Raw genomic sequence first — 21,791 nt, forward strand, 5'->3', positions numbered from 1 at the left:
CGGCAAATGTGAAAATTCAGCGATTTTAAATAAAAATAATCTAAAACGGGTGAAGTTAAATGGAAAATAACTTTATAGTATAATCACTGGATACATATAACAATTTAATAAAAACATTTTCTTTTTACATTTTTTTTCTTTCCATGATGGCAGGTGAGGCCCCGCCTCATCTTCCTCTAGTGACTGCACGTCACTGATATATATGCGTATATATACATACATATATATGTATATATATATATATATATATATATATATATATATATATTAGAGATGCGCGGATAGGCAATTATTTCATCCGCAACCGCATCAGAAAGTCGTCAACCATCCGCCATCCACCCGTTTCTAACATTTAATCAGAACCGCACCCGCCCGCACCCGCCCGTTGTTATATATCTAATATAGACGATGCAAGGCATTAGTGAGGTTATAAAGCTTTTGCTTGTTAAAGAAAGGAGACTGATCCAATGCAGCACAGACATTCGCGTGCCACGCTGTCACGGCCCAGACGCACACCAGTGTGCAATCATATGGGAGCCGCGCTGAGCGCACCTCCAAGCGCGTCTCGCTGCCGGCGACGGCCGGGTATGGGCCCCACCCCTTTTGTGAGCGCACTGCGCGCGGAGTGACCCCTGTTACGAGCCCCCGGCCACGGGGGTGGCGGGCAGGTAAGCTGCTTACCTGCTGCGCGTGACGCCGGCCGCGGCGAAGGCGGACGAGGCGGGGTGTCGGTGCGGTGGGCGCGGTGGTGACCCTGGACGTGCGTCGGGCCCTTCTCGCGGATCGCCTCAGCTACGGCTCCCGGTGGGGCCCTCTCGGGGGAAGGGGCCTCGGTCCCGGACCCCGGCGAGGCGTCCCTTCTCCGCTCCGTAAAAGTGTCCATCTCTTTTTTTTTTTTTCTTCTGTTGTGGCATATGCAGCAGGTGCCTGCTCGTTTTTCGTATGTGGGTAACAACATTTAACTATGTATATATATTTCCGAATTGGTTTAACTGCCACCCGCCTGAATCTATTTAAAATCAATATTTTTTTTTTCAACCGCCCGACCCGACCCGCGGATAAAATCTAATTTTTTTTAATTTCATCCGCCCGATCCGCGGATAATCCGCAGACTACGTGGATAATCCGCGGACTCCGCGGTTGTGCCCGCAAACCGCGCATCTCTAATATATATATATATATATATATATATATATATATATATATATATATATATATATATATATATATATATATATATAGATATATACATACATACATATGTGTATAAATAAATGTGTATATATATATATATATATATATATATATATGCACACAAATTCAGCTGAGTGAGCATCTAAGAATGAACTCTGTGTGTTTTCTTCTTTGTGATGGCAAAGAATAAAGTGAATTAATTCCATTATTTTAGTAAATGTGGAAATTAATTTAACTGTTTCTTATTACAAATGCACTGTTTTTAAAAGTCACTTATTTAGTGAAACGAAAAAAGAAATGTAAAACTGCATCAATATACATAAAACAAAGATCAAAAATCGCTTTTTAATCGAATTGTGAGGTAACCAAAACTTCCCGCCTCTATTATTACTACTCTGACAAAACACGCCGTCTCCTATTTCTGGCACAAAAAGCCGAAGGTGCTGCGTTCCTACTTCCGCGGTCTCTCCAGTCTACAAAACTCCCACACTCATTGACGTAGCGTTTTCTCCCAGGAAGCCACACGCCGTGTTTCCTCCGACTTCTGTCAGGCGTCTTTTTTCGGGCTGAACGAGTGTTTTTCTTCCTGGGCCTGGTCTCGATGCACGGAGCACATCATGTCTGCGAGACGTGTCGGTGGAAGCAGGCATGTGATTTGAACTTAATGAAAAAGACTGAAAATAGACCGGGAGTGTGGGGGCCGCAGATCCCTAGCCAGGCCAGGGCGGTGCTAAACTAACTTCATTTATCTGAATAGTCATTTGTTATTTATTGAACAAAATAATCGATAGATTACCTGATTACTAAAATAATCAATAGCTGCAGCCCTGCTGGGTTCTGTGCGTGTTTCTTCCTTGGCACTAGTGCTTTGTGATATATATATATATATATATATATATATATATATATATATATATATATATATATATATATATATATATATATATATATATATATATATGGACAAAATAATAGAGAATTATATCTATCAGGCATGTGATTTGAAAATAATGAAAAAGACTGAAAATAAGCCGGGGGTCTGGGGGCCACAGGTCCAGGGCAGTAACCCCACCCCCCCGAAGCTCCTGGTTTTTCAGCAATTGAACATGCAAAAATTTGCCAAAAAAACACCATTTAAAGATGTTTTAGTGTTTAAAGAATTGAAAAATGATCAACAGAGTTACATACATACATACCCCATTTATCCAAATGAATCACTATGTCTGTTTCCGTCACTATAATTACAACTTGTGTTCACATCCAAAGGAACCACATGGGTTAGCCTACTCTATACAGTTTTTACAACCTTACTTGTGTTCACTTCACAGCCACAGATGGTTCATCTAGTTATTTACATAATTTACACATTACTTTGTCTGTTTCAGTCACTATGTTATTTAGTCACTACAGTAATTGCAACTTGTGTTGGCATCCACAGGAACCACATGGGTTGGCCTACTCTATACAGTATTTACAACCTTACTTGTGTTCACTTCACATCCACAGATGGTTCATCTAGTTATTGACATTATTTACACATTACTTTGTCTGTTTCAGTCACTGTTATTTAGTCACTACAGTAATTACAACTTGTGTTGACATCCACAGGAACCACATGGGTTAGCCTACTCTATACAGTATTTACAACCTCACTAGTGTTCACTTCACAACCACAGATGGTTCATCTAGTTCAGGGGTCGGCAACCTTTACAACTCAAAGAGCCATTTTGACCCATTTCACAAAATAAAGAAAACAATGGGAGCTACAAAACTCTTTTGAAATTTAAAATGAAATAACACTGCATACAAAGTTATTTTTTGCTTTGTGCTATGTATAAACCAGGGGTCTCAGACACGCGGCCCGCACCTTAATATAAAAATTTAGTTAGTGCGGCCCGTGAGTTTTATATGAATGCCGCTTGACAGCATCACACTTGCCAACCATCCCAATTTTTTCGTGAGACTCCCGAATTTCAGAGCAACTATTTTCTCGAATGTCTGCTGATTTTCACCCAATCAACAATAATAAGTGTGTGCCGTGATGGCCCTGCCTTTACAACCTGTACAAACAGCTTGCCAGCACTGTCACATGTTGTATGCGGCTTCTGCAGACACACACAAGTGACTGCAAGGCATACTTGTTCAACAGCCATACAGGTCACACTGAGGGTGCCCGTTTAAACAACTTTAACACTCTTACTAATATGTGCCACACTGTGAACCCACACCAAACAACAATGACAAACACATTTCGGGAGAACATCCGCACCGTAACACAACATAAACACAACAGAACAAATACCCAAAATCCCATGCATCCCTAACTACATTATACACCCCCCGCTACCACCAAACCCCGCCCCCCCAACCCCGCCCACCTCAACCGACGCACATGGGGGGGGCGGGCTTTGGTGGTAGCGGGGGTATAATGTAGCCCGGAAGAGTTAGGGATGCATGGGATTCTGGGTATTTGTTCTGTTGTGTTTATGTTGTGTTACAGTGCGGATGTTCCCCGAAATGTGTTTGTCATTGTTGTTTGGTGTGGGTTCAGAGTGTGGCGCATATTAGTAAGAGTGTTAAAGTTGTTTATATCACAACCCTCAGTGTAACCTGTATGGCCGTTGACCAAGTATGCCTTGCCGTCACTTACGTGTGTAAACAGATACCGCATATTACATGTGACCGGGCCGGCACGCAGATAGAATGGTGTAAAAGCGGACGCGACGACATGTTGTAGAGAACGTTAAAGGCAGTGCCATCACGGCACGCCATCAATATTGTTGTCCAGGTGAAAATCGAAGAATGTTTGCCCCGGGAGATTTCCGGGAGAGGCACTGAAATCCGGAAACCTCCCGGAAAAATCGGGGGGGTCGGCAAGTATGTAGCTGAGCCGCATCAGAGTGATCAAAGAGCTGCATGCGGCTCCGGAGCTGCGGGTTGTCGACCCCTGATCTAGTTATTGAGATTATTTACACATTACTTTGTCTGTTTCAGTCACTATGTTATTTAGTCACTACAGTAATTACAACCTTTTGTTCACATCCACAGGAAACACATGGGTAAGCCTACTATATACAGTATTTACAACCTTAGTAGTGTTCACTTTACAGCCACAGATGGTTCATCTAGTTATTGACATTATTTACACATTACTTTGTCTGTTTCAGTCACTGTGTTATTTAGTCACTACAGTAATTACAACTAGTGTTCACATCCACAAGAACACCCACAGGTGAACAGGCTCATTGGGAACAGGTGGGTGCCATGATTGGGTATAAAAGCAGCTTCCATGAAATGCTCAGTCATTCACAAACAAGGATGGGGCGAGGGTCACCACTTTGTGAACAAATGCGTGAGCAAATTGTCCAACAGTTTCAGAACAACATTTCTCAACGAGCTATTGCAAGGAATTTAGGGATTTAATATGGTCCGTAATATCATCAAAAGTATCAGAGAATCTGGAGAAATCACTGCACGTAAGCAATGATATTACGGACCTTCGATCCCTCAGGGGGTACTGCATCAAAAAGTGACATCAGAAAACCACTGTCAGTAACTACAGTAACTACAGATTGCTGGTTAAAACTCTACTATGCAAAGCGAATGTCATTTATCAACAACACCCAGAAACGCTGCCTGCTTCGAGGAGCCCGAGCTCATCTAAGAAGGACTGATTCAAAGTGGAAAAGTGTTCTGTGGTCTGACGAGTTTACATCTCAAATTGTTTTTGGAAACTGTGGATGTTGTGTCCTCTGGACTAACGAGGAAAATAATCACCCTGATTGTCATAGGCGCAAAGTTCAAAAGCTAGCATCTATGATGGTATGGGGGTGCATTAGTGCCCAAGGCATGGGTAACTTACACATCTGTGAAGGCACCATTAATGCTGAAATGTATATACAGGTTTTGGAGCAACATATGTTGCCATTCAAGCAATGTCCTTTTAAAATGTTGCTTATTTCAGCAAGACAATGCCAAGCCACGTGTTACAACAGCATGACTTCAAAGTATTAGAGTGCGGGTACTAGACTGGCCTGCCTGTAGTCCAGACCTGTCTCCCATTGAAAATGTGTGGCGCATTATGAAGCCTAAAATACGACAACAGAAACCCCGGATTGTTGAACAACTTAAGCTATAAATCAAGCAAGAATGGGAAATAATTACACCTGAAGAGCTTCAAAAATTGGTCTCCTCAGTTCCCAAACGTTTACTGAGTGTTGTTAAAAGGAAAGGCCATGTAACACAGTGGTAAAAATGCCCCAGTGACACATTTTTTTTGCAATGTGTTGCTGCCATTAAATTCTAAGTTAATGATTATTTGCAAAAACAAAATAAGTTTCTCAGTGTGAACATTAAATATCTTGTATTGCAGTCTATTCAATTGAATATACGTTGAAAAGGATTTGCAAATCATTGTATTCTGTTTTTATTTACCATTTACACAACGTGCCAACTTCACTGCTTTTGGGTTTTATAAATGTTGACTTCATGCAGGCATGTCGTAGCCTCTCGCCTACACAATAAAAGCATGTACTACATTCATTAGGGAGTAAATATTTGACTTACCCAAGCCACTGCCATGATGCCCAGGGCAAAGAGACTCGGCCCCAGTAGGTTCCACAGACCGTGACGGTCCAGCTGCAAAGCCATGGAGAGGGACATGGCCCCCAGCAAATAAAGCACCTTGATGGGGAACAAAAAAACAACCAGCATATCCGTCAATGTCGTTTGGAACACTGCGACCACTGACGCTCAATTCAAGCAGGTCTGGTGCACGCCGCTAAAGTCCCGCTACAGAGACTAGTTGTCTGAAAATATGCAGCAGGGGCCACTTGCAGCCCCAAACACATTCTGAAGACAAAATAAAAACAGCCCGGATTCGAACATAACACCAAAAAGACCCCAAAAATATAGAATACGATGCTGAAATGCCCGAGCCAAACGTAAACGCTAACGTTAGCATGCTAACAGTTAAAATGCGCCAAGTACCAAGTCATCTGACCGAAGTGTACTTAGAAAAAGAAGTTAGCATGTGTCAAGTAGCAAGTTGTATGACTCTGAGATGTTCGGCTGCACAATTAAATGTTGGCACGCTAAAGTTAGCATGCTAGAATGCTAACAGGTAACATGTTATATGGTAAATGGTCTGTATATATATATATAGAGTGATTTACTTTACCTGTACGATACCCAAAACGCTTTACATCATGGGTCACACACACATTTACACACTGATGGTGGGAAGCTGCCATGCAAGGTGCTAACCACGACCAATCAGGAGCAAGGGGTGGGGGAAGTGTCTTGCCCAAGGACACAATGGCCGTGACTAGGATGGCGGAAGCTGGATTCCAAACCAAGAAACCTCGAGTAGCTGAAAAAAGATCATGCTAATGTTAGCATATCAACATTAGCATGCAAACTTTTTCAGCCCCCTTTTTCAGCCAAACACCTCACAGTCATGTAAATTGGTACTTGGCACATGCTAACAGTTAGCATGATCATGTTAGCATGTTAACATACTAACATAAGCGTGCCAACTTTTTTTTAGCTAATCTTACATGCGTATACTTCATAGTCATATGACTTGACACATTCTGTTAAGATGCTAACGTTAGTATTTTAACATGCTGAAATAAGCGTGACAACTTTTTTTTAGCTAATTTTACGTGCGTACACTTCATAGTCATATGACTTGACAAATTCTAACTGTTAGCATGCTAACGTTAGCATTTTAACATGCTAAAATAAGCGTGCCAACTTTATTTTGGCTAATTTTACATGCGTACACTTCATTGTCATATGACTTGACACATTCCAACTGTTAGCATGCTAATGTTAGCATTTTAACATGCTAAAATAAGCGTGCCAACTTTTTTTTAGCTAATTTTAGATGCATTCACTTCATAATCATTACTTGACACATTCTAAATGTTAGCATGCTAATGTTAACATTTTAACATGCTAACATAAGCGTACCAACTTTTTTTTAGCTAATTTCAAATGCGTACACTTCATAGTCATATGACTTGACAAGTTCTAACTCTTAGCATGCTAATGTTAGCATTTTAACATGCTACCATAAGCTTGCCAACTTTCTTTTTGCAAATTTTACATGCGTACACTTCATAGTCATATGACTTGACACATGCTAACGTGAGCATTTTAACATACTAACATTAGCGTGCCAACTTTTTTTTAGCTAATTTCACATGCGTACACTTCATAGTCATATGACTTGACACGTCCTTAGTGTTTGCATGCTAACATAAGCGTGCCAACTTGTTTTTAGCTAATTTTACATGTGTACACTTCATAGTCATGACTTGACACGTTCCAACTGTTCGCATGCTAACATTAGCATTTTAACATGCTAACATAAGCGTGCCACCTTTTTTTTTGCAAATTTTACATGCGTACACTTCATAGTCATATGACTTGACACATGTTGACGTTAGCATTTTAACATGCTAACATTAGCGTGCAAACTTTTTTTAGCTAATTTCACATGCGTACACTTCATAGTCATATGACTCGACACGTCCTAACTGTTTGCATCCTAACATAAGCGTACCAACTTGTTTTTAGCTAATTTTACATGTGTACACTTCATAGTCATGACTTGACACGTTCCAACTGTTAGCATGCTAACATTAGCATTTTAACATGTTAACATAAGCGTGCCAACTTTGTTTTTGCAAATTTTACATGCATACACTTTATAGTCATATGACTTGACACATGCTAACGTTAGCATTGTAACATGCTAACATTAGCGTGCCAACTTTTTTTTAGCTAATTTCACATGAGTACACTTCATAGTCATATGACTCGACACGTCCTAACTGTTAGCATGCTAACATAAGCGTGCCAACTTTTGTTTAGCTAATTTTACATTGGTACATTTCATAGTCATATGACTTGACAAATGCTAACTGTAGCATGCTAATGTTAGCATTTTAACATGCTAACATAAGGGTGCTGTCACGCCAAATTTCTTCCCCCTACAAAAACCTCCCCCCCCCCCCCTCCATTTACTTCCGGGGTCATTTCCTCATATCTCATTTCCTCTTACTTACGTCATTTCCTCTTACGTCATTGACAGTGATCGATAGAATCCAAATCTCCTGAAAATGGTGGTGTCACTGAATGACATTTGTCTTTATCTTTCCCAGGGGACTTATGTCAAACACCAGCAGGCTTCGAAAAATTCCAGGCGGAGTGTTAGGGAAAATTTCAGGCGGAGTGTTAGGGCCGCTGCTGGGAACTTCTGTCAAAACGAATCAAAAATTGTTTAATTCCCTGTCAAATGTGCAGTCAGGAATATCCTCAAGTTAATTTGTCCGATTAATACAGACGTTTTGTTAACCAGAGGTGGGTAGTAACACGCTACATTTACTCCGTTACATCTACTTGAGTAACTTTTGGGATAAATTGTACTTCTAAGAGTAGTTTTAATGCAACATACTTTTACTTTTACTTGAGTATATTTATAGAGAAGAAACGCTACTTTTACTCCGCTACTTTTATCTACATTGAGCTCGCTACTAATTTTTATCGATCTGTTAATGCACGCTTTGTTTGTTTTGGTCTGTCAGACAGACCTCCATAGTGCCTGCGTTTCAACAAATACAGTCACTGGTGACGTTCACTCCATTCCACCAATCAGATGCAGTCACTGGTGACGTAGGACCAATCAAACAGAGCCAGGGGTCACATGACCTGACTTAAACAAGTTGAAAAACGTATTCGAGTGTTACCATTTAGTGGTCAATTGTACGGAATATGTACTGTACTGTGCAATCTACTAATAAAAGTTCCAATCAATCAATCAAAAGTGTGAAGGAAAAAATACCCTTTTTCATTCAACCGTACATCCCGTCAAAAGCCTAAAGACTGACTGCACAGTTCCTGTCTTCACAATAAAAGTGCTGCTCCATTGCGCCTGCACTTTCAAAATAAGAGTCTCCGAAAGCCAGCGCAAACAAGCTAGCAAGCTACGGAGTTTGCCGCCAATGTATTTCTTGTAAAGTGTATAAAAACGAATATGGAAGCTGGACAAATAAGATGGCAAAAACCAACCACTTTCATGTGGTAATAGACAGAAAGGAGGAACTTTTTTCCTCCTCCATTTGAAAACGTGGACGTTATCATCACTACTGTCTGATTACAATCAATGCAAGTCATCAGAATCAGGTAATACACCAACTTATATTCTTGTTTTCATGAAAGAAAGGAATATATATGTGTTAAACATGCATGTATATTCATTAAAACACCTTTAACATGTAAACAAAAACGGCAAAATAAATAAATATAAATTATATACTGTATATATCAATGTATGTATATATATGTGTGTATATATATATATATATATATATATATGTGTATATATATACATATATATATATATATATATATATATATATATGTGTGTGTGTATATATATATGTATATATATATATATATATATGTGTGTGTATATGTTACTCATCAGTTACTCAGTACTTGAGTAGTTTTTTCACAACATACTTTTTACTTTTACTCAAGTAAATATTTGGGTGACTACTCCTTACTTTTACTTGAGTAATAAATCTCTAAAGTAACAGTACTCTTACTTGAGTACAATTTCTGGCTACTCTACCCACCTCTGTTGTTAACGCTATATTATACAAAATTTAAAAAAATTAAAATAAACAAGTATCATCCAGCGACGGGCAGTCAAAGCCGAAGTGTTATCGATCGCTGTCAATGACGTAAGAGGAAATGACCCCGGAAGTAAACGGGGAGGAAGGTTTTTGTAGGGGGAAGAAATTTGGCGTGACAGTGCCAACTTTTTTTTTTTTAGCTAATTTTACATTCGTACACTTCATAGTCATATGACTTGACACATTCTAACTGTTAGCTTGCTAACGTTAGCATTTTACTTTGGCTTGCACGTTTCAGCATTCACGTGCCATTTCTCCCAAAATTGCCTACGCTAGTTTTTTTGTGTATTGTTCAAATTGCACATTTTATCTTTAAAATGTGTCGCGGGTATCTAAAAAAAAACCAAGCTGCGGGCCGCACTTTTGCTAAATTGTTGTTGGAAAGTAAATTGAGGGCAAAACAATACATGAGAATTAAGAGGGAGTAGGTTCTCCAGGAAAGTGGTTGGTGTCAAAAGTCTTTTTTTTCCCTCACACAAAATAACAATGGATGCATTATTTGGAAGGAAAAAAAAATCTATCGCACAGCTCTAACTAATACATGAAGAGAGCCTCCACTCTGGGAGCGAAAGGCCCATCACCAACATGAAAACAAAGCACGGAAACCAGGACGTGAGGCACAAATCTATAAATAACACCGGCTTAACTTTTCTCTCCTCTCTTTTTGTCAAGCTCTCAATTTGACACAAAGCCACAAGCATGCAGGGGAAGATAACAGGGGAGGGGGACGGGAAATCAATAAGATATGCCACACACGTCTGCCTTCTGTCTGCTGCGGAACGTGAGGACACATTTAAGGTTTTTGTTTTTTTTCCCTTCCAAGCATGGAAGGGATGACCTGCCTGCAGGAGGACAGGACTAATTGGAATAGACGAGGGAGGAGGGCACTCATCAGTCATGCTGGGTCAGACAGTAGGCAGGCAAACATCCCTGTACTGTACCAAGCTTTAATGAATCATTATCCGTCATCGTGATGGACGAGCTTGTGCAGAATTATTCTGATCCGGCATTTACATTCGACAGCGCACAGTGAGCGTGACAATGCGTGTGTGACAAGTGTCCGTTTTCAAATCTATCCAGCGGCGTGTTAGACTAATAAGCAACAGATGATGTGAATTTGCCGATCCGCTTCTGCAATCGGCAGAGCACGCTCTGACAAGAGAGAGGCACTACGGAGCTCGAATTTAACCACGGCAACTGCGGCAAAAGCCACGACCGCCCTCGTCATTTGCCGTAAAGAACTAAAAAATTGACCAACATCTGCAGCAAGAACACGACGTGACCAACCTTGACTTTTTACTTGTTAATTGACGAGGGATGTAACAATAAACGGTATAATGATAATTCGCGATAACATTTCATAATTTTTTTAATTACCGAAAAACTGTCATTTATTAATGCACTTTAGGCAACATGAAGTCAGGCGCATGCGCACTAGCGTCGTCTGGCTTGATAACCATGGCGGACTAACAACACGGACTTTGCTTCGGAGATTTCCTCGCGGAGTAAATTGAGCCAAGCGCTTGGTTTAACGTCATTTTCCCTCGATTCCACCGTGCGTTTAAGAGCGCACTGCTGTGTTTACATGGAGACAGGTGTGGACAACATTGGAGACACTTGTCCCCACACTAAAAGTATACAACGAAGGAGAAAACTATTTGATGTTGCTTTTATTTTCTCAAGTTAATGAGTTGAGGAAACATGCAGCGGGTGATGTGTCGTGAACGTTGTCACAACTTGTTGATAAAGTCTTTACTTTGTTTACTGGGATGTTCACATTTCCTTTATTTAACTGCAAACTGTAACAGTGTTCAAATAACATCAATGCTAGCTCAAATGTTTTGTCATATCATCGAACTGAACGCTGGCTGTGAAGATTGTGTGTTCGATGTGAGAGGTGTCTCTCTTTATTTTTGTTGGCCAAACTGTTGTACTGAACCAAGAGAAGAACAAAGCTTTTTTATTAGACTTTATCTTCATTAGCCAAACTGCTTTGTGTTTTATTTTGATATCAAAAAGTAAACACCAGGTTTTTTTTTTACATTATTTGTGTTTTTTTCATGTCACAAAGGTATTACTTAAAAAAACATTCATGTGACACAGCATTTTGTTAATGTGTTATTGTGTATAATTAATTCCTATACGACATATTTCTGCTGAAACTCTTAATGGATCTGTCCCAAATACCTCATCTGCATAAACATATAAATGTACATAACTTTAAAAAAAATAAAAATAAAAAAAATAAAAAAATACCTCCCTCCATCACAATGTAAAAATAGACATAACGGCATCATGAAATGACAAAAATACGACAAGTTTACATTAATAATGAATAAAAAAAACAGTTTATATACAAACGTATATATAGAAGCTAGCTCTTGGGACGTGGAATGTCACCTCGCTGGGGGGGGAGGAGCCTGAGCTAGCGGGCAAGGTGGAGAAGTTCCGGCTAGATATAGTCGGAATCACTTTGACGCACAGCAAGGGCTCTGGAACCAGTTCTTTCGAGAGGGGTTGGACTCTCTTCCACTCTGGCCTTGCCAGCGGTGAGAGGCGACGGGCTGGGGTGGCAATTCTCGTTTCCCCCCGGCTCAGAGCCTGCACGTTGGAGTTCAACCCGGGGCACGAGAGGGTAGCTTCCCTCCGCCTTCGGGTGGGGGGACGGGTTCTGACTGTTGTTTGCGCTTACGCGCCAAACAACAGCTCAGAGTACCCACTCTTTTTGGATTCACTCGAGGTAGTACTTGAGAGTGCTCCCCCGGGTGATTCCTCGTTCTACTGGGGGACTTCAACGCTCATATTGGCAACGACAGTAAAACCTGGAGAGGCGTGATTGGGAAGAATGGCCATCCGGATCTGAACCCGAGTGGTGTTTTGTTATTGGACTTTTGTGCTCGTCAGAGATTGTCCATAACGAACACCATGTTCAAGCATAAGGGTGTCCATATGTGCACTTGGCACCAGGATACCCTAGGCCGCAGTTCCATGATCGACTTTGTAGTTGTGTCATCGGATTTGCGGCCTCATGTTTTGGACACTCGGGTGAAGAGAGGGGCGGCGCTTTCTACCGATCACCACCTGGTGGTGAGTTGGCTGCGATGGTGAAAAAGGATGCCAGACAGACGCATTGTGAGGGTTCGCTGGGAACGTCTGGCAGAGTCTCCTGTCAGAGAGAGTTTCAATTCCCACCTACGGAAGAACTTTGAACATGTCGCGAGGGAGGTGCTGGACATTGAGTCCGAGTGGACAATGTTCCGCACCTCTATTGTCGAGGCGGCTGATTGGAGCTGTGGCCGCAAGGTAGTTGGTGCCTGTCGTGGCGGTAATCCTAGAACCCGTTGGTGGACACCGGCGGTGAGGGATGCCGTCAAGCTGAAGAAGGAGTCCTATCAGGTTCTTTTGGCTTGTGGGACTCCTGAGGCAGCGGACAGGTACCGACGGGCCAAGCGGTGTGCGGCTTCAGCTTTCGCGGAGGCAAAAACTCGGACATGGGAGGAGTTCGGGGAAGCCATTAAAAACGACTTCCGGACGGCTTCGAAGCGATTCTGGACCACCATCCGGCGCCTCAGGAAGGGGAAGCAGTGCACTATCAACACCGTGTATGGTGAGGGTGGTGTTCTGCTGACCTCGACTGCGGATGTTGTGGATCGGTGGAGGGAATACTTCGAAGACCTCCTCAATCCCACCAACACGTCTTCCTATGAAGAAGCAGTGCCTGGGGAATCTGTGGTGGGCTCTCCTATTTATGGGGCTGAGGTTGGTGAGATAGTTAAAAAGCTCCTCGGTGGCAAGGCCCCGGGGGTAGATGAGACCCGCCCGGAGTTCCTTAAGGCTCTGGATGCTTGGTTGACAAGACTCGCAGCATCGCGTGGACATCGAGGGCGGTACCTCTGGATTGGCAGACCGGGGTGGTGGTTCCTCTCTTTAAAAAGGGGAACCGGAGGGTGTGTTCTAACTATCGTGGCATCACACTCCTCAGCCTTCCCGGTAAGGTCTATTCAGGTGTACTGGAGAGGAGGCTACGCCGGATAGTCGAACCTCGGATTCAGGAGGAACAGTGTGGTTTTCGTCCTGGTCGTGGAACTGTGGACCAGCTCTATACTCTTGGCAGGGTCCTTGAGGGTGCATGGGAGTTTGTCCAACCAGTCTGCATGTGCTTTGTGGACTTGGAGAAGGCATTCCACCGTGTCCCTCGGGAAGTACTGTGGGGAGTGCTCAGAGAGTATGGGGTATCGGACTGTCTGATCAATGTCAGAGCTTGGTCCGCATTGCCGGCAGTAAGTCGGACACGTTTCCAATGAGGGTCGGACTCCTCCAAGGCTGCCCTTTGTCACCGATTCTGTTCATAACTTTTATGGACAGAATTTCTAGGCGCAGTCAAGGCGTTGAGGGGATCCGGTTTGGTGGCTGCAGGATAAGGTCTCTGCTTTTTGCAGATGATGTGGTCCTGATGGCTTCATCTGGCCAGGATATTCAGCTCTCACTGGATCGGTTCGCAGCTGAGTGTGAAGCGACTGGGATGGGAATCAGCACCTCCAAGTCAGAGTCCATGGTTCTCGCTCGGAAAAGGGTGGAGGGCCATCTCCGGGTTGGGGAGGAGATCTTGCCCCAAGTGGAGTTCAAGTACCTCGGAGTCTTGTTCACGGGTAAGGGAAGAGTGGATCGTGAGATCGACAGGCGGATCGGTGCGGCGTCTTCAGTAATGCGGACGCTGTGTCGATCCGTTGTGGTGAAGAAGGAGCTGAGCCGGAAGGCAAAGCTCTCAATTTACCGGTCGATCTACGTTCCCTTCCTCACCTATGGTCATGAGCTTTGGGTTATGACCGAAAGGACAAGATCACGGGTACAAGCGGCCGAAATGAGTTTCCTGCGCCGGGTGGCGGGGCTCTCCCTTAGAGATAGGGTGAGAAGCTCTGCCATCCGTGGGGAGCTCAAAGTAGAGCCGCTGCTCCTCCACATCGAAAGGAGCGAGATGAGGTGGTTCGGGCATCTGGTCAGGATGCCACCCGAACGCCTCCCTAGGGAGGTGTTTAGGGCACGTCCGACCGGTAGGAGGCCACGGGGAAGACCCAGGACACGTTGGGAAGACTATGTCTCCCGGCTGGCCTGGGAACGCCTCGGGATCCCCCGGGAAGAGCTGGACGAAGTGGCTGGGGAGAGGGAAGTCTGGGCTTCCCTGCTTAGGCTGCTGCCCCCGCGACCCGACCTCGGATAAGCGGAAGAAGATGGATGGATGGATATATATATATATATATATATATATATATATATATATATATATATGTATATATATATATATATATATATATATATATATATATATATATATATATATATATATATATGTGTATATATATATATATATATGTATATGTGTGTGTATAAACATATATATATATATGTATGTATATATATATATATATATATATGTATATATATAAATATTTGTGTGTATGTATATATATATATATATATATATATATATATATATATATATATATATGTATATATATATATATATATATACGTATATGTGTGTATATATATATATATATATATATATATATATATATATATATATACGTATATGTGTATATATAAATATATATATATATATATATATATATATATATATATATATATATATATATATATATATATATATATATATATATATATATATGCATGCATGTTTTGGAGCCCCTACCTTGAAAGAAATTAATGTTTGCCTTGGTGCCCTTCTAATTTGCCTTGGTGCCGTAAGATATGAGCCCTCCTTTAAAGCAATACTTGCCTTGACCTTAAAAAGTAAAAATTTGAGGCCTGGCATTATAGCTGTCAGTGACGGGCCATTGTTGTGAGCTGGGTATTTACCTAAACCCTCAAAGAAGATTATTGGAAGCAGGTGATAATTGGAGAAAAGGTTTTGTTTTTTTCAAAATGTGAAAAATTTTATGATCCGATCCCTGGATCATATTTTGTTTACGTTTTCAAGTCACTTGTGTTTTCAGCACCTCTTGAGTTTGTTTGTTTCTATTGCCATGACTGCATATTGCACACACCTGCCTCTGGTTAGTGTTCGGGACGCTCACCTGTTGTCCGGGCACTAATCAGAGGGCTATTTAGTCTTTGCCCTGGCCTCACTCGGTCTGGCTTCCTAGTTTGCTTTATGCTACAGTTGACGACATTTGTTACTTGCTCTGTACCTGCTAGCTTCCACGCTAGGCTCTGTTTACTTGCTAGCTCCCACGCTCGCCCATTTAGTTTTTTTGCCTTAAGTGCTATGAGCACGTTTTTCTTAGTTTCTTCTGATTTATTCCTTAAATAAATCATTTTCTTACCTGCACGCTGTGTCTGAAGCCCGTCTGCATTCCTGGGAGAACGAGCCCCGCATCAGTCCTTCGGCCTGCTAAGCCGCAACCTCCGGCCCGGCCGCCACCACCAGTCCTTCAGCCTGCTAAGCCGCAACATCCGGCCGCCACCACCAGTCCTTGGCATGCAAAGCCGCAACCTCCGGCCCGGCCACATCACCCGTCTTTCGGCCTACCAAGCCGCAACCCCTTACTAGGCTACCTCCACCAGCACCTGTCGCAGCAGCACGACCAGCACCTGCCCCTAGGCTGGTTTCCGCACCAGCACCTGCCCCTAGGCTGGTTTCCGCACCAGCCCCTGCCCCTAGGCTGGTTTCCGCACCAGCACCGGCTCAAAGACTGGTTTCCGCACCAGCACCTGCTTCCACGGCGACGACTCCTCCTGCTTCCACGGCGACGACTCCTCCTGCTTACACGGCGACGTCTCCTCCTGCTTCCACGGCGACGTCTCCTCCTGCTTCCACGGCGACGTCTCCTCCTGCTTCCACGGTGACGTCTCCTCCTCCTTCCACGGCGACGCCTTCGGCTTCCACGGCGACGACGACGCCTCCGGCTCCGGCTTCCACGACGCCGCCTCCGCCTCAGGCTTCCACTTGCGACGACGACGCCTCCTGCTCCGGCTTCCACTTGCGACGACGACGCCTCCTGCTCCGGCTTCCACGCCGACGACGACGCCTCCTGCTTCGGCTTCCACGGCGACGACGACGCCTCCTGCTCCAGCTTCCACGGGGACGACGACGCCTCCTGCTCCGGCTTCCACGGCGACGATGACGCCTCCGGCTACGGCTTCCACGGCGACGACGACGCCTGCTCCTACCTCGCCCTCATCGTCGTCTCAGCAACCTCGAGCTGTCCAGCTGCGCAAGCAGCAATCAGGGGCCTGCAGGCGGCTCTCTCGGAGGTTAGTGTATGGACGCCAGTGGCGCAAACAGCAGCGACACCCAGAACGTAGTCGTAGAACTCTCGGGCTGCTGAACTTCTGGCGCCACTCACGCCCACCTTCTTGGCAGCCAGGAGTGTGACCTTTCTGTGGTCGCCCAGCTCGCCTGCGGCAGCGGCGTTCCTTTCGCAGCCGCCACCTAACTCGTCCACCGGTGGATTCGGGGACACTTGGCCTGGCGACCCACCACCAAGTCTTCCCTCCGCCCTCCCTTGACTCTTGAACTGTATCTCAGTTTTTTGGGTTTTATTTTTTTCCAAGGGACATCTGGAATCTGTCCTTTGAAAGGGGGGTACTGTTATGATCAGATGCCCGGATCATATTCTGTTTACGTTTTCAAGTCACTTGTGTTTTCAGCACCTCTTGAGTTTGTTTGTTTCTGTTGCCATGACTGCATATTGCACACACCTGCCTCTGGTTAGTGTTCGGGACGCTCACCTGTTGTCCTCTGGGCACTAATCAGAGGGCTATTTAGTCCCCACTGGACGCGTGTGTCAGAAACAGATGCGGAAGCAGATTTTTACATGATAATATATGAGGACTTTTTGAATATGACCAATGTACGATCCTGTAACTACTTGGTATCGGATCGTGAAAAAATAAATAAATAAAAGAAAAAAACAAAATTACCGAAAAGTATCAAAATACATTTTGGTACTGGTATTAAAATATTGGTATCGGGACAACTCTAGTCTATGCAAATGTAATGTGCCGCAGTATGCTTAAAATGAGCAAAATATGTAAACACCACATGTTATTATGAATGTTGCTAAGTTACATATATACTTACATGTTTATTATATTTATTATTATTTATTAGGGACGGCGTGGCGCAATGGGAGAGTGGCCGTGCGCAACCCGAGGGTCCCTGGTTCAATACCAACCTCGTCATGTCCGTTGTGTCCTGAGCAAGACACTTCACCCTTGCTCCTGATGGCTGCTGGTTAGCGCCTTGCATGGCAGCTCCCGCCATCAGTGTGTGAATGTGTGTGTGAATGGGTAAATGTGGAAGTAGTGTCAAAGCGCTTTGAGTACCTTGAAGGTAGAAAAGCGCTATACAAGTACAACCCATTTATAACCCATTAATTTATGGAGGTTTTTGGATATTTTTAAGAGCGCTTTATAGGCTCGAAGACAGTCTCCATTCTTTTTTTTTGAGTAGAGTTTCTGTTTATTTCAAACATGCATGCAATCAACATGCTACATCACAATTTCCAGTTTCTCTATTCAACATGTTCGAAAAGTTGACATCTATTTACAAGTTAGAATGCGTAAAAAAAACAAAAAACATAAGGATTGTGAATGACTGGCAAAAAAAATAAAATGAATGCAGTTCCCCTTTAAAGCCCCACCTAAGAACTTTCAGTTTTGGTTGATTTTGGGGTCTTCAGTGGACCAAAGCGGTAGTGTTTTGCCAGAAGTAAGACCACCTTTCCCATGAGGACTGGCGCATATAGCGTCAATCTGACATGATGTCTGCTGCAATAATGTCACCAATATTATGTCTCTAATGGCTATGCTGATGTTAAATAGCAGACACTGAATGATCTTGGATTGCGTTACAAACATGACGCTACTACCAAGAATTTATCGGGGCAGATGCAGGTACGACAAGACCAAGGAGCTGGTCATCGACTTCAAAAAGAAAATGACCCCTGTGGAGCCCATCAACATCCAGGGCCGGGAGGTGGCAGTAGTGGGGCAGTACAAGTACCTGGGAGTCCACTTGAACCCTGTACTGTGCCCTGTACTTTGCGGTGGTTTGTTGGGGTAGCAGCACCAGCAAAAGCGACTTAAACCGGATTGACAAAGCCAGCCAAACTATTGGCACGCAGTTGGAGGTGTTTGTGTCAGTGAGGGACAAGAGGACACTGGACAAACTGCTGGCCATCATGAACAATCCTGCCCACCCACTCCACCAGACAATTGAGGGACCGCGGAGCTCATACACCAACAGGCTCCTTCAGCTTCGTTCCCACAGTGCTCGATTCAAGAACTCCTTCATTTGGCACTCCATCTAGCTGTATAATCACTCGCCATACAGCAATAGATTATATCCGTCTATTACCTGACCACTTCTATGTTAGCTACCTCTCTTTGTTTATAATGTATATTTTCTGCTGGATCTACTCTCTATTTTATGCTTTAGCTGTTACATATACTGTAATATTGTGCATGGTAATTGGGATTTGTTATATATTGTATATATTATATAATAATATAATATATAAGTATATATTGTATACTGTATATATAATATGTAAATATTACATATATGTTATTTTTTATATTGCTACTATGGTACATTTTTAGTCTACTTTCTACCCTTGTTGTGCCCTTGTGTGCATTATCCTTTCCATCCTTACCCTTTCCATCCTTTGTAACTGAGATGAAGTGAAGTGTGGTGTGAATTATATTTATATAGCGCTTTTCTGTAGTGACTCAAAGCGCTTTACATTGTAAAACCCAATATCTATGTTAATTTTTTTTTTTTTTAAATGCCCCTAAAGCTGACCAACACGCCGGATTGTAGTCAGCTGGAGGCGTGTCTTAATGAAATTAAACAATGGATGTCCGCTAACTTCTTGCAACTCAACGCCAAGAAAACGGAAATGCTGATTATCGGTCCTGCTAAACACCGACATTTATTTAATAATACCACCTTAACATTTGACAACCAAACAATTACACAAGGCGAATCAGTAAAGAATCTGGGTATTATCTTCGACCCAACTCTCTCGTTTGAATCACACATTAAGAGTGTTACTAAAACGGCCTTCTTTCATCTCCGTAATATCGCTAAAATTCGTTCTATTTTATCCACTAGCGACGCTGAGATCATTATTCATGCGTTCGTTACGTCTCGTCTCGACTACTGTAACGTATTATTTTCGGGTCTCCCTATGTCTAGCATTAAAAAATTACAGTTGGTACAAAATGCGGCTGCTAGACTTTTGACAAGAACAAGAAAGTTTGATCATATTACGCCTATACTGGCTCACCTGCACTGGCTTCCTGTGCACTTAAGAAGTGACTTTAAGGTTTTACTACTTACGTATAAAATACTACACGGTCTAGCTCCGTCCTATCTTGTCGATTGCATTGTACCATATGTCCCGGCAAGAAATCTGCGTTCAAAGAACTCCGGCTTATTAGTGATTCCCAGAGCCCAAAAAAAGTCTGCGGGCTATAGAGCGTTTTCTATTCGGGCTCCAGTACTATGGAATGCCCTCCCGGTAACAATTAGAGATGCTACCTCAGTAGAAGCATTTAAGTCCCATCTTAAAACTCATTTGTATACTCTAGCCTTTAAATAGCCCCCCTGTTAGACCAGTTGATCTGCCGTTTCTTTTCTTTTCTCCTCTGCTCCCCTTTTCCTTGAGGGGGGGGGGCACAGGTCCGGTGGCCATGGATGAAGTGCTGGCTGTCCAGAGTCGGGACCCGGGGTGGACCGCTCGCCTGTGCATCGGCTGGGAACATCTCTGCGCTGCTGACCCGTCTCCGCTCGGGATGGTGTCCTGCTGGCCCCACTATGGACTGGACTCTTACTACTATTATGTTGGATCCACTATGGACTGGACTCTCACAATATTATGTCAGACCCACTCGACATCCATTGCTTTCGGTCTCCCCTAGAGGGGGGGGGTTACCCACATATGCGGTCCTCTCCAAGGTTTCTCATAGTCATTCACATCGACGTCCCACTGGGGTGAGTTTTTCCTTGCCCGTATGTGGGCTTTGTACCGAGGATGTCGTTGTGGCTTGTGCAGCCCTTTGAGACACTTGTGATTTAGGGCTATATAAATAAAGATTGATTGATTGATGATTGATTAAACCAGTGTGGGTGGCACTGGGAGCAGGTGGGTAAAGTGTCTTGCCCAAGGACACAACGGCAGTGACTTGGATGGCAGAAGTGGGGATCGAACCTTGAAACCTCAAGTTGCTGGCACGGCCACTTTACCAACCGAGCTATACCGCCCCACAGATACTGTGTGGAACAATTTCTCTTGTGGATCATTAAAGTTTAAGTCAAAGTTTTAGAACAAAATAGTTGTGAAACTACCACACTGGTGGCTATGTAGTGCTACCAGGCAAATTTCCGACAGCTAATGTTAGCATTATCATTTTGATTTGAGCATGGAAAGTCACTTACTAGTTTAGCAGGAACAGATTCCTCGTCTTTGAGCTCAGTCGGGGCAATGTTGTTCCTGACTGCCCTTTTATCTGTGTAGACTCCGTTTTTCTTTTTTTGTCTCCTCAGACAAAACTTTTCGTTTCTTTGGTTGTTTTGCAGCTTCGGCCATGATATCTTCTTCTTTTAGTTTTCTTGCGGCACGTAGGCGTTCGCATCGACTTCCGTCTTTGTAACAAATGGGGAAAGGGGGAGTGACGTATGCCGTAAAGCAAGGCAAACATTATTTATTTCGAGGCAGGGGCTCCAAAGCATATATATATATATATATATATATATATATATATATATATATATATATATATACTGTACTGTACTGTATATATAGTTGTTTTTTATGTACATTTGTATGTAGATGTAGATGGCAGATCCATTAAGAGTTT

The 21,791-nt window shown here is 43.2% G+C and overlaps 1 protein-coding gene across 2 annotated transcripts in view; it reads right to left on the reverse strand.

The window, feature by feature from the left end:
* Window positions 1-21,791, reverse strand: part of tmem8b (transmembrane protein 8B) — a 211,091-nt gene that overhangs the window by 15,300 nt on the left and 174,000 nt on the right. For both annotated transcript variants that reach the window (XM_061981821.1, XM_061981823.1), the window contains one exon: window positions 5,761-5,877. In XM_061981821.1, coding sequence (XP_061837805.1) covers window positions 5,761-5,877 — 117 coding nt within the window. The remainder of the gene's footprint in view (window positions 1-5,760; window positions 5,878-21,791) is intronic.

The sequence above is a fragment of the Nerophis lumbriciformis genome, linkage group LG24, assembly GCF_033978685.3.
Source record: "Nerophis lumbriciformis linkage group LG24, RoL_Nlum_v2.1, whole genome shotgun sequence".
Classification (NCBI taxonomy): Eukaryota; Metazoa; Chordata; class Actinopteri; order Syngnathiformes; family Syngnathidae; genus Nerophis; species Nerophis lumbriciformis.